The following is a 14596-nucleotide window of genomic DNA, read 5'->3' as shown; positions in this document are numbered from 1 at the left end:
ACTACTAGAAAAACACCCAGAAGTGCTGGGTAGGGTCCCATTGCATAGTGATTATTTGTTCTGGCCCTGACAAGCTCTCACATCTACCAATTTGTTCAATGCTTTAGCCTAAACGCCACAAAATTTCATATTGTATGAAAAAGATCTGATACAAAATAGCTCTGCTGACCCTAACTCAATAATAGAGACTCACCGAGGCTAAATTTAGTGTTATATTAAATAGTTATATAATGCCATAACTTCAGCACTCCCCAGAAACAAAGGTGCAAGAAATCAGCTTGCACTCACAGCCCAGATGCAGCAGTTACCCCAAATGCTGACAAACAATAACAGCGCATTAACTCACTAGTACTCGGAGACACCAGAGCAATAATCCCCTCTCCCTAACCTCTGACCCCTGCCCCAATCCACTCCTAATGAGGCACAGTAAAATACAAGGTAACTTGAAGCTGTTAATTTCAAAGTCAGCTAGAGATCCTGTGAAAATTCCCAGATTCAATCTGTGTATAAACTAAATGATAAAAAGCTGTGTGTTCTACCTGCACATTCATATTTTTACACTATCTCTTTGAAACAGGCTTGAGACTGCATGATTGGGCAAGAATTTTAAAAATGTATTGTAGTGCCAGGTGTTGGTTAAATCTAGCCATAAACCTTTCAGACAATGAAGCAAGACTGCCAAATGAACTGCAGGCTGTGGCACCTAAAGGCAAAAAGGGAAATTTATTAATCAATTTTCCTTCCTAATCTCACATTTGCTTGTAAGAACTAGATTGTAAACCAATCTTATGAATTCCAAAATTCTTCCATTTTCTGCTTTAAATGTGAAAATATCCTTCTGCTCCTAATTACAGCTTCTTTTTCTTCCTAAGAATGCATTTATCTCTTTCAGTAAAAAGAGCAGCAATAATATGTTGAACAACCCTGAAATAAATTTTGTCATGTAAAAAAATTAATTACGCATTCCAAACCTGGTCACTGTAGTCCTCTGGGAATTGCCTCCGCACCTCAGGATCTGTAAATAATTGACAGATAATATTAATTGGCTTTGGATTAGTGAGCAAGCAGAGAATCACACATTAATATTTGATCAGAAGATGATAGCAACCCTGGCAGGGGATCCAAGGAGGGCAGCTGGGGCTGCTATGTTGATAAGAGCAGGGAAGGACTTTTCAAGGCTCTGCCTTTAGCCTCCTCCAGAAAGACAAAAATTGCATATAAAACATACACACACAATACATTAAACCATAACAATCTGTGTGTACATACACATGAGTATACACACACATCTATATGTAAATGTATATTTATCAACATTATTTTATAAGAATTGTCCTGATGCTACACTGAACCTGAGGCTGTTGCCCTGTGCAATATTGTTCTGGCTGCAATTTGCCAGCTAGGCTTGTCACAAGAAATGGTTACCAAATGCACTTGGATTCTGTTTGTAATCAGATAACTAGTTTTCCAGCTACAGACACCGCATCCATAAACCTCCACAGATGTTTTCAGTGATACCAGATCTCTCAAAATGACTTTAGGTTAAGGTTTGCTCCCTAGAAAACAAAAACTAGTTATCCAGAATTTGAAACAGGTATTAATGTAGCCCTGGAACCTCTAGTGCCTCAGATTAGCAAGAATTCAAGACTGATGCAAAGTCCTTGTTCCTTTGGCTTGTCAGAATAAATAATATGGTAGTATTCCCTGAATTTAATCAGAGATACTCATAAAACAACAAAATATCATTGCTGAAATTATTTGTATGACACCTTGTTTAATACAGAATTCTCCAAAGCTATCCATATTTCAAAGGAATAGGGCTGAGAAGACCAGATTCCATTCTAAGAAGAATTTTCTTAATTACAAAAACTAGAAAACCAGCCATACAACAACCACACAAGTTCAGAAGGCACAGAAAAGTCAACAGGTATCCTATCCAGTTCTTACCCTCTGTGCCATCTCATGCATTTGGCTATGAATCAGGCTTCATTCACTGCACATAGTTACCAGACTCTTTACTCTCTAATACACTGTTTCCACAAATACTGATCATTAAGTAGGGAGTGACTTTGCATCCACAACCCTCATTGCTGATTGTTGCTATACTGCATTGGAGCAAAGGCTTGAGGGGAAGGGAGTCATTTTTATGACACTGTTATTTCAGAATAGTTCCACCCTAGAACTCTCATTGGCAAAGTTGGCTTTAGTAATAAATTATTTGATTGGTGATTCAATTGCTAGCAGATGCAAACTTTTGATTAAGAAGTATTCTTTTTTTAATTAGAAATACAGCCTGACTGTACATTAATAAACTTCCTAGCTGAACTCTTTCCAGACATCAGGTGCTTAATTTTAACATTTCACCATTACACATACGCATTACATACAGAATATATCAAATTTTATATATGCATATGAGCAAAACCTTCTACATTAACAGAACAAAGGAGAAAAAGAAAGCAATAGATCACATTTTCCAAGTGAAAGTCAAAACAAATCAACTTACAACAAGCTAAAATATTTCCATTGTCCCTATCTCTTATAAGGTCCACTACATACTGTACATCAGTTGACTTGACTTGACAATGACTGGGATTTGGCAAATTTTTCAATGTTGTCTTAATCGCAGCCATTGCCAATGACTTAGAGTGTGGCACATAATTAAAATGCAGTTATGGTGGTTACCAAAAGAAAGTAACAAGCCATAATTTGTCTCCACCATCAATACCATCAGAATCATTACACCTCCAACATATCTTTAATATCAATAGCCAGTAATGGCAGATATTTCCATTTTCAAAGTTACTGAAACATTTACTTGATCTACTACAGAATTATTTTCCTTAATTGTTTCAGAAATCTGCAGTTCTTAATATTTGTCCTTCAGGGCAAATGTGCACTAGTGAAAAGTTAGACTGTGAGTCTGAGATCTGTACAATACACCAAGTATCAGATCACCTGTATAATTAGTTTAAGACTGTTGCTTCTGAAACAAAATTTTGCCGAGTGCTATTGCTATAGAAAGAATTGTGATACATCCTAGTTGCACAATCATCGGTCTCTGCTGTCTATCCCATCCCCACAGCTTCCCGGAGCAAGGACTCGCCAGCCCCGCTGGTCAGGCTATGCCAGAGCAGGAATTTGGCCTCCTCCTCTGAAGAAAAGGCAGCGAGGATGGATTAGTTGCTGCTGCTATGGTTTGCATACCTGGAGAGGCAGGTGTGCTTCATTTCAAGAACCCTTCCTACAGGTCATCCAACCTAGTTACTCATCAACTGTAAGTATTTTGAATTTCTATTTTTTATCTTGTGTCTTCAGTGAGCTTTTTAACAGGAAAAAAATGAAAACCCAAATCTCCTTAAAAACCACATGTACTAGATCTTACTTATGAAATGGGAAGTTTCTAAACTTTTCCATGTAGTAGCATATTAATGGTACTATATTTTTAATTTGCTATTACAAAGTCTTTTCTATATCTCCTAACTGATACCATTCCACTTTTACTAGTCTATTGATCTGTGTCCTAAAGGACAAATTATTTCTACCTCTCTAAAATTAGATAGTAAAATATAGATGCTGCAAGGCTCAGTAAGAAGACAGCAGGAAGTTTGATGGATGCTTGCAGTGCCGCAGAGACTTCAAGCAACTGAAGTAGTTCCAGTTGTTTTCAAGAGAAAGCAACTGAGAACAACTGAATGTATCTTTGGTGGACTGAATCCCAAAGCAGATAGCACTATTTCACCCCCCAGATCAAACATTACCACACTGTAATTGAAAAGATGTAACTGTGATTAGAGTTCCTATGTCAGGGAGCCCGAGTCAGTTTCTGCAGGTTCAAGACAAACATCTGCTCAAAGCTCACAGTCTACAAATATATATTCATCCAGAAAATGGATACACACAATGAGGAACCTGTTCTGGGGAGGAGCAGGTAGGACAAAAACATATGAAACAGATGACACAGGGGTTTTTTTCAAAGCAGCTTCTTTTGCCACTAATTTAAGAGGTGCTTTTGAGGGAAACTACTGAATCACTTCTTATATGAACAATATGTGAAATTGTTGTACCTGAACACATTTTTTACTTTGAAAACTCTGTTCTGTCTTTTTTTCAGAAAAGACAATGCTATGTCTCAGTAATAGAAGAGTAAACCTTTTCTGCACTGTTACCACAGCATTTTGACTCCTTGCCATGCATATAGAGTATCTGTCACTAAATGGATAGCACAACCCATGGATTCCACACTAAGTGAATATAGTTTTCTCTGCTAATGTTTAGTTTTTCCCTTTAATAGCAGACATTCAACCTCACCTCTAAATATATTACAGAGCATTGTCCTGATTACTCCACCACACTCGAGTAATATTTGTTAGTATTTTAGTAAATATGTGAATGTTCCCAAGTTCTAAAACCTATTACTGTCTCTCTCCCCACAGAATCTTGTTCAACAAAAAGTCAAATACAGAAGAACATTGAAATTAGCTGTGAACTGTATAATCCCATTGTTCAATTTCATGGCATTTAAGACACTACCTTCCCCTCCTCACAAGTCTAGATGTTAATCCATGCTGTAACCTGATTTAATTTTCCAGATGACAGGATGGGAACATGCTACAATGGCATATTAGTGTAACTATGCTGCTCTTTTACTCTCAACTTTTTTTTACATCATAAAGTGAAGAGTTTTGCTTTTAAAAGAGGCATGCTTAATTACTTCTAAAAATAGCACAACTCAGTCTGGTCTGTATTTGATATGTATGGAAATCAGAAAACCAGGAAAGTTATTCCCAAAATTATCAGAAAATACTTCCCAGAATTAACCACACAAAACCAATACACCATAATCTGCTTCTTCTGATAAATCAGCCGATTTAACCCATACTGGATACAAATCATTCACATTAATCCCAAATTGAAAGATACAGTGAAAATTACTTCATTTTTCCTCTCTATCTAAATGATTTAACACATTTTCTTCCTTAAGGTCTTTATAGCTGCAATCCATTTAAAATTAAATGGAATTCTATTTGACGCAATTTCCACTTCAACACTCACTAGACATTATAGTACTTATGCAGCACAACTAAAAAGTAATCTTCTTTCCAAACCTCTGCAAACTCCTTGATGTCCTGTATCCAGTACAGCTCAACACTTCTTCTTGCCCTTAAAATGCTGCAGCCTCAGCATGGAGGTAACATTTCAGAGTGGGGGAAGAGCAGGAGGAGGGAAAAAGGTGAAGGGGGCGTGGAAAGAAAAAACCTACACACACACAAATACAGACAAGAAACCTCTGAACAGGTTCTGGCAGAAAACACTTTGAATAATAATTACATATTTCTGGATGTGAAGCTTTATAAAGACTTCAATCTTTTCTTCTTAAAGTACTCCTTCTTCTAAAAGTGTCCAAGCGAGAAAACAACCAAGATATAAAAGAAAAACCTATAATAATGCCTTAGAAACAATATTTTCTTTAAAAAAACCAGCACGGAGATAATAGCCCTAACAATACAAGAACTGGAAAAAGCTGTCAAAGTTGCCCCTAAGTTTCAGTACACTTGCACTGGCTGGGTTCCTAACTCATCTCCTCATACCAGTTTTCCAGCACTTGCATTAGTCCAGCCGCAGTTTTCTGACCTATTCAGAACAAACCTCAAATATCAGACTTCCAGTGCATTGAGCATCCAAGCCAATTTTCCATCTAAAGGAGTCTTGGTTAAATTAATTCAAACCCAAATTCATTTAAAATCCAAAGGTAGCTCTGATATAAATGTTATCATAAACATAGCCATAAATCCTGAAAAGTTGTTTCAATTTATATTTTATTTCCAGTCTCTTCTGCAGTATGAACAAGATCAGGTCTTCCATTTCTCTCCCATGAACAAGATCAGGTCTTCCCTTCTACAGCATTAAGTGGCAATAAGAGCAGATCAAGAGGGAACAGTTGGAAGAAACTGCCTGTGTCAGAGACAAGATCTGACAAATGGAAAGCAAAAGGGTATTGGAAAAGTTGCACATCAGACTAGTTAGACCCTTTTATAAGGTAATATGTTTCACCTTTTCCTGATATTATTTACTCTCTTGGATACAGGCTTAATAAAAAGTTTATCAATTCTGTTAATGGCAATGGTGAAACAGTGGTACTGCAAAAACAGAGTGTTCAATAGAGGAAATATGGTTGAGGAACTACCTCTATATTAAAATCCTGAACTCCTTTGTTGCATCCATACCAGAAATCAGTTTTAAAAAACCCCAAAACAACAGTTGTACAAGAGTACAGATCGATTTCTCTTCTACTAACATTCTAAATTGTAAGAAATAAGAGATGTTACAAAGCATGAGGTATCTTCAGTGATCAGAAAACTCAAAATTATTTCTTTACAAAGAGGACCAGAAAACTTTCAGTCCAGATAGATTTTTAATCTGATAATACTGATATAACTAAAGCTAGAACTATAAAAAGGGAATGCATAGGATAAAGGCAAAGGTAAACTAACAGAGATCAAAAACAGAAGACGAAAAGTACTTATTTCTAATCTTGTTTGTTACATGTTTCTCCCATCTCCATTTGAAGTCTCAAGATCTTTCATACTCAATGGTTAATTGTTTCAGTGGTACCTCCAGTCCACATTAAAACACGGTTGATGAATCTTTTGAGTTTGCTTTACTATGCACTTAAGGGGATATTTCTCTTCATAACCATCTGTTCTTCAACTAACCCAGAAATTTAGTATTACTGGAAATCTAAGCCAAACTCCAGGAGGCTTGCAAGGAGCAAATTTTGAATAGATTATGTTTTTAATTCTTTTTCTCCCCTATAATTTGAATTAGCAAGTTAAGCAGCAGCTAGAACTTGCAAAAAGTACAACTGGGTAACATCCTACTTCACTATTCAAGAAATCCACAAAGCCTGGCTTACAAAATTAAATACCAAGTGTTTTGAAACATTTTACAGGCTGCCTGTAATAATGATCCAGAGAGTTTAAATGTAGAAGTTGAACAGGAACACCTACTTTAAGTAGGCTTTATTTTTGTTTTAATAATTTTTAAAATTTATTTTTATTTAATCAGGTTGTTTGTTTTTTTCCTTGTAACCTTTTCACCACTCTATAAATTTAATGGAGATACATTTCAAATGCCCAGGCCATGAATACTGAACTAGTTTCTCTCCTGCCTCTTTGTATTTATATTCTGAGACAGCAGAGTTGCCTGGTGACAGCCTCTTCACTTCAACAGCAGCTGGCAAGCCCTCCTTGTCCTGAAAATATGAAAGAAACAGTTAAGTAATATTTCATGTTATTATTTAAATGTGACGATCTGGAAGTGCCAGTACCACAGAGGATAGGATTTACAAGGTAAGATTTTTCTTAAGTCTCACAAGCAATAACAGAAGACAAATAAGCAGACCTTCACCTCACAACCAGCACACAGCAAAAATTAATCCAGAGTTAGAGCATCATCTGTAGTTTAACAATATCAGACAGAGGCAGTGACTGTGCAAACCTGCCAGTTTAACTTCTATTTCCAGAATGCAAATTCTCAGGTTACTCAAGGTAAGACAAAAGCAACCAGAGCTTTGACATTTTTACAAGAAACAGTCACCCTCTTTAATATTTACAAGATATGTATTTCAAATTGCTTATATATGCCCATCTGCTTTCCCAGGATTACTGCTTCTGCTGAAGGTTGAGGCATATGCAGTCCAAAACAATTTCTTTAACCTAGCAAAAATAAATTTACATTTGATAAAATTAGGGTTTATAGACAATTTAATTCACACCTAACATTAGCATAATAAGAACCTTCATTCAAAAAAAAATTCTTATTCAATTAATTTCAAGGTAATTTTTTACATAAAGTCACATTTTCTACTTCTCTGTGTCAACAGACAATTTTAATTCTGCTTGTTGTTTTGAAGAAAGCCAGGAATAACATTTTTGTGTCATAGTGCTTTTTAGAAATACTGTATTACAGGAAACTTGTAAAACCACAACATGGCCATGGCAATCAATCAACTCCATTATCAAACCTAAAGGAATTGCTAATGAAAACAAATAGTATTTTTGAGCATAGTGCCAGGCTTTCCATGACCAGAAAGTACTTGGACTTTTATAAACATTTCCCAAACTGCTTTGTTTTCATCATTTTTTTGTTTTAATGATACATGTGTATTTCAATTTGCAAATAACCTATATTTTCAATGTATTACAGAACACACCACAGTCATCTAACTTTTTTTTATCTCTTTCCAAAATTCACCAACCATAATAAATTCAGACAGATGTATTATTACGCAAATACAAGTACCATTGAAATATATTCACTGTTACATGGACCGTCACATCTCAGTTTTAATCTGAACTGACTCAAAAAGCACTTGGAACAAAAGTGTTCTAGCCAACCATAAGTTCTTGAAGTGTTGTATTAAAAAAGAAAAAAGAAAGAAAGAAAAAAATCTACTCTACTCTTCAGCAATTATATAATTGCCTAAACTACACAGAGAATACCTTCTTTGTTAAACATGCAACAGTGAATACTGATTTATAAGCCTCAAGCTATGTAACTTTATAATGTTTAAAACTCTGACCTTACTTTCATACTTTCAAATATTGATAGTCTCAAACTGTTTTCAGTTTCCAAGTTGTCATGTGTTACTCCAGCAGATTAGCACCAGCACCCAATGGCACTGCTCTGTTACTGCTCTGCACAAATACCACCTCTTATGGGAATCTCCCTGCATAGCAATACAAGATTTCATAAAAAACAAGCTCTTCAGAATAATTTGGGATTTTGATGGCTTCAAAATTTCTATTATTGCATCTCTGTCTATTTCAGACTCTGTGAAAGCCTCCAAACCAAAGCATTCAATAAGAGGAAAGTTTGTAAAAACAGGCAAAGCATTCAATACACTCTCCTGCAAAAACTTTCTGTGGAGTTCAATGTACTAATGACAGAAGTTTAACTTCTTGAACAGTATTTAAAACTTGGGGTGGGGGGGCCAGAAAGGGGTCCTGACATGGAAGAATACACCTCATCTAGCTAATGATCATGAGATGAAAAAAAAAAAAAATCACTGCATGTTCAGTTACTCAGAGTGACTTTCTTCTGGAGTAACGTTGAGTAAGTGGCCAGCACCAAGCACTGCACGAGACTGGGGGTGTATTTACACTTGAAGCACTGACCTAGTTCAGATCTGCGATGCTTTCAGCTGCTATCAACAAAACTCACTTTATTCTGTAACAAAAAGAATGCTTCTGAGAAACTAAGTTTAGCACACTTCAAGCAGTACTACCAGCCTGAAGATAACTTGTTTTATATAAAGAGGAGCTTGCTGATACTCAGTACAACTAGGCAGGAAATCTATAATCTCACTAAAAGTGTTTATAACATTAGTGCTACTGTAGAAAAGACACAGGTATCAAAAGGATTTTTAACTGCACAATAGAAATGCACTAGGAACATTTTAAGTTACTTGATACTTCCAAGTATGTGATAGTACATATCCAGCTAACAAGACACTGCTGAGATAGTGGAATAGTCTAGTTCTGAGCAAGAACATTTTGTAATCATGACATATTTGCCAGCCCTGGAAAACAGGCATATATAAAACTAGCAATTGCATTAATTTCCTTCCTCTTCCCTTGCCCAGTTTTATTACACAACAAACTCCCAACTACACTTTCAGACTTTTTCAAGAGTTCTGCCAGTTCTTTTCAATCTGTCTACCCATGGCAGCAGATTTGCTGAAAACAATGTTTTCCTTCAATACCAAGTCCAAAGGTAATCTAAAAACACAACTTTAATTCACTTGCGCAATTTTCTCCACAGGTTGATAAACAAGGTGCTGAAGGTCTTCAACTCCCATTGTGCCGACATGCAAATCTATGGAGGATGACTAAGGAAATGAGGAGTCTAACTTGTTAAGACCAGCTGGCAGTACACATGTAGTGTCCAGTATCTGCACATCACCACTGCTTTGCAGGAACATCTAGTACTACACAGACTAGGAGGGAGAGCTGTGTCCTGTAGACAGCAAGTCCTCATAAGCAACTTCTCAAAATAACTGAGAAAGCTGATGGAGTAGAACATTCAGAGAGATATTTTTTCTCATCATGCGTGGTAGAAACATCACTGACAGCTAGAGCTGCACTTGCATTATTGCACACAGTCCTATGCTCAGCACTGATAAGCAGGATGATGAGGGGAAACAGTTTTCAACAAATCTTAAAAACTAAGCTCGAGAGCTGTAGCAGCCTTTGCCACAGACAAGCACACCTTGAGGAGTGTATCGTCTTTCCTTGTTATCTCCTACGATGTCTAATTGGGCTTCTAAGCTCTCAGCTCCCTGGCTGCTGCTTCCAGTTCTGAATTCATACTACCTCTGAACCCTAATGAGGAGAATTCAAAGTATCAACAAGTCATTTCTAAATATTCCCCTTCCAATTAAATTCTCTTGTTTGTCCTATATCAAATAAACCATATTGGAGTACAGAAATGAACATAATTTACAGTAATTTACTTGTTGAAAAATAAACATATACCACTAGTTGTAATATCACAACATTAATACTTCATGACATAATTGTTACATAGAGGATCTGCTGCCTTTTCTTATATTATCCAACTTGTAACAAAGTTCTCTCCATCTTTTTATACAAGCATATACATGTAATTTTTAAACATGAAAGATTAAATTAGAAGTTACACACACAAACACAACTCCTTTTAAAAAGGCTCAAAACACTATTTACATCTGCAAGTACTCACTTTATTACTACAACCTTTATAACAGAGCTTAGGTTTGCTTCAAACAAAACTGGGTTCTCAGCGATAGAGGCACAAGAAAAAGAAAGCCCTGCATACAGTGAGTCTACAAAGAATTAACTGGATTAATTAGCAAGGGATTTGAGAAGCAGCTTGGAGCTAGAAAACCAAAACACTAAATTGTTTAAATACTTTGGCAATGGATCAAGGTTTCCAGGCAGCCCTATGTTGCATTCTCTCCTTTTTTTTTTTGCTCGGTGTTTTAACACATTTAACCTGACGAGGTGCTTTTTCATGAGATATGAATGACACTGTCAAAATACCAAAAAAGAAGATGTGAATTAAAAAATGCCACAAGCTGTTAGCAATTCTGCCAACATGTATGAGCCCAGGCAACATTAATTAAAAATCAATAGCTTAGGACATAAATAGCTCTTATCTCTGTTATAGTATATCTCTAACATAACTCTTTATTAAAGGAAAAAAACCATTATATTTGCTATTATACTGACTGAACTGACCAAAACAAAGCAAAAGAAATAAGGCAGAAACAGCAAGCAAAGAAACACACATGAGAAAGGGAGGGCAGGCGTATGAATGATTGGAATGTTTCAACCTTGCACTATCATTATCACCTAGCTGGCTGGAAATAGCCACACTACAAATACTTGCAGAATAAGTTACCAGGAAGAACACTGCCGGGTTTTAGTGCTAATATTATTCTATTAAAAAATCCTGAATGCCAAGGAAATAACACACATATCTCTCTTTCAGCTGGAGCTTATTAATCAGTATTTTTATGATGCACCTCAACTAAAGATTAAGGTATTGTAAATTCTCTGATAATTATAAAATAAAGGTGAGAAAGAAGCAGGAAATTGCACTCAACTTTTTCTTCATTACTGGTATGATCTTCAAACTGAAGTTACAATGCAAGGAATCAAACCTAAAAGATTTAAACTAAATTAGGAATGAAATCACCACTTTCCAAAGCTGTTTTCAAGCTTACAGAGCACCAAACATCTGAAAGACTTAAACCCATTTTCTAGCAAGAGATCATCTAAGGCACAACAAGCTGTTTGGGTCCACCACAACTCCTAAACAATTATGACAATCTAGATTTCTGAACAGTTTGTGTAGAAACTTAACATAAAGAGTATGTAAGAATCATACTGAAATAGAAAGGTATTGTCTAATGACCCTTACAGCAATTTTTTAATGAGGGTGATATCAAATGCTACCACCAAGATACAGCAGTGTAAATCAATGAGGAAGTCAACAAGGCATGATTTAGGGAAAAAAAAAAAAAAAAGTATTACTTTCAGTTCAAAATAGCAGGAAAAAAAAGTATTTACGTAAGAGCTATGTGTACGCATGCCAAGACACTAAAACACTATAAATTTCAGTGGAGGAGCAGAACATAAAATAGTAGCATGCTTAAGGTGGAATTCTTAGGACAAAAAGGATTATTTTGGTAGTCGTAATTACAAAGCTGACCTCTCCAAACATCTTATTCCAGGTGATCATATGCAGTTGCAGTTTCACTCAACTACAGAAGACAGACCTGCAGACAAGAGCAACACTACAGCTGACCACCAGTCCTTCAGGAATTAAGAGTCTGGAACTTTGGGACCTTCCTACTTCTTCCTCTTTCTACCCCCATGCCAAAATCCCACCTCCTAAAAATGTAGTTTATTGATTAGAGTCCAGCACATGTAAATCAGAAGTTCTATTCATCGAACACAGATGTCAAGTGTCAGGACAGGGAACAGAGAATCTTGCTTCTCAGGAAACCTTTTGGTCTAACTTTTCCTTGAGCTACAGTCAGCAATGAAATATTCTTCCATGGGCCAAAGGTGTAAAGGGGAAGAAAGAGAGCAGAAATAAATGTCGGTATCTAATTGCTATACTCTTTGGGTAGCAGGTGCAATTTTAATTTAGTTTTTAAGATAGGTTTTTGTTTTCTAGATTATGTCAAACTACCTGGATTCTCAACTGCTCAACTTCTGTTCAATATATTGCCAATTTCAGTTAACCATGTTTAAGGTGCACCAAATACAAGTTCCTGTTGCTGCATTTGATAAAATATTATTCTTCATCTAAAAAGTTAATTATGCAATCTTAATTTTTAGTAGATGTACATTAAAAGACAAATTCCTAGTTTCCCCAATAATGTCTTACGTCATTGTAAAAATACAAACTATCACTTATTATTATTTCAATTATCATCTCCATTAAAGATTCAAGAAAATAAAACAATTCAGAGCCTCTGTTACATCATCTGTCTCTATTTTATTTTATCATTATAAATTAAACTGATTGTAAGATGCAGTAGTAATTTGTACACACTTTCCAAGGACATGATTCACATTTTTCTTCTACAAAGATGAAGATATTCCCCCTAACATGCTCCACTGGTGTTAAATATTAAATATACTTATACTACATATATGCAAAAATGGAAGATATTTCTGATATGTTTTGGGATTACTTTTAGTATTCTAACACTGTTTATAATACTGGTGCAAATACTGCCACCAATAAAGAAACAAACATTAAAAAGGTGTCCTTTAAGCTTCCCTTTAAGGCATCTACCATAAGCGTATAATTTGCTCTGGACATCATTAAAATGTAAAGTTAATGAGGATTCTGCTGAAAACAGAAGAAATGTAACCTATTTTCAGGCAAAACTTCTAACACTGCAATCAGAGGGAAAACCTCTTTGATGTCTCTTTGTCTCTTCTCATTAATTTTCTTTTGGTTTAAAAAAAAACACAAAGGCTGTTTAAACTAAAAAATGCATAGAAGTTTAAACATGGTAATTATAGTCAAGCTGCAATGAGGTCACTCGGTTTTTAAAACTTAGAGATAAACAAAATTGAGATGCATGACTATTTTAAAAACATGTCAATTCTCAATTTTAATTGTCCATGTGATACTCACTGCATTCTAAGGATTTAGTTTAGATACAGAACTGCTGCAAAATGATATGGTGAAGGACCCAATCCCATATCCATAGTAAAGCAAAGCAATCAAGAAATACATCAAAATCTAAAGCCCTGTAATTACTGTACTCCTGGATACATTTGCTATTTGCACGTGCAACAAAGCATGTCTTTTGCCATCTCCATGCAAGAGAGATGGCAAATTGTGAAATTCTGCTATTTTTGACCTCTATAGTTTAATAAAGAATAAAATATTGAACAAGTTAAATACTTATATTCACTTACCACATCTATTTTTGTTTATGAATACTGTCATGTGTGCTCCAGAGCCTTCCCCAGCTCTTTTGTCCTTCTCTGGACACTCTCCAGCCCCTCAGTGTCTTTGCTGTAGTGAGGGGCCCAAAACTGATGCCAGGATTCAAAGTGTGGCCTCACCAGTGCCAAGCACAGGGGGACAATCCCTGCCCTGGTCCTACTGGCCACACAATTTCTGATGCAGGCCAGGATGCTGTTGGCCTTCTTGGCCACTTGGGCACATGCTGACTCATTCAGCTGCTGTCATCCAACACCCCCAGGTCCTTTTCCACCAAGCAGCTTTCTGGCCATTCCTCCCCAGGCCTTTAGTGTTCCATGGGACTGTTGTGTCACCCCTAATACTGCAGTTCAACTTCCTTGGTTTCTAGCCCACTCTTGCATGAATGAAGTCCTACTAAAAAGTGTAAAAAAAGTTGTTTCCATTTTAAAAAGACATAAAAATAATCTTACTAAGAGCCAATAATCTATCAGCATGTGGAATTTTGACAACTGGTTTACCAAAACTTTGTAGCCTCAGAAGGACAAAACACTCCTTACTCATCACTCAGGATTCAGCAGCATTCCCTTAGCATTCC

At 36.1% G+C, this 14596-nt stretch overlaps 1 protein-coding gene across 1 annotated transcript in view; it reads right to left on the bottom strand.

The window, feature by feature from the left end:
- Window positions 1–14596, bottom strand: part of DENND1A (DENN/MADD domain containing 1A) — a 184049-nt gene that overhangs the window by 156524 nt on the left and 12929 nt on the right. Inside the window, 1 exon segment of the mRNA XM_009998932.1 lies at window positions 972–1015. Coding sequence (XP_009997234.1) covers window positions 972–1015 — 44 coding nt within the window.

This window comes from Chaetura pelagica, unplaced genomic scaffold, assembly GCF_000747805.2.
Source record: "Chaetura pelagica isolate M959 unplaced genomic scaffold, ChaPel_1.0 scaffold405, whole genome shotgun sequence".
In the NCBI taxonomy this organism is placed as follows: Eukaryota; Metazoa; Chordata; class Aves; order Apodiformes; family Apodidae; genus Chaetura; species Chaetura pelagica.
This window is presented reverse-complemented; position numbering and strand designations above follow the sequence as displayed.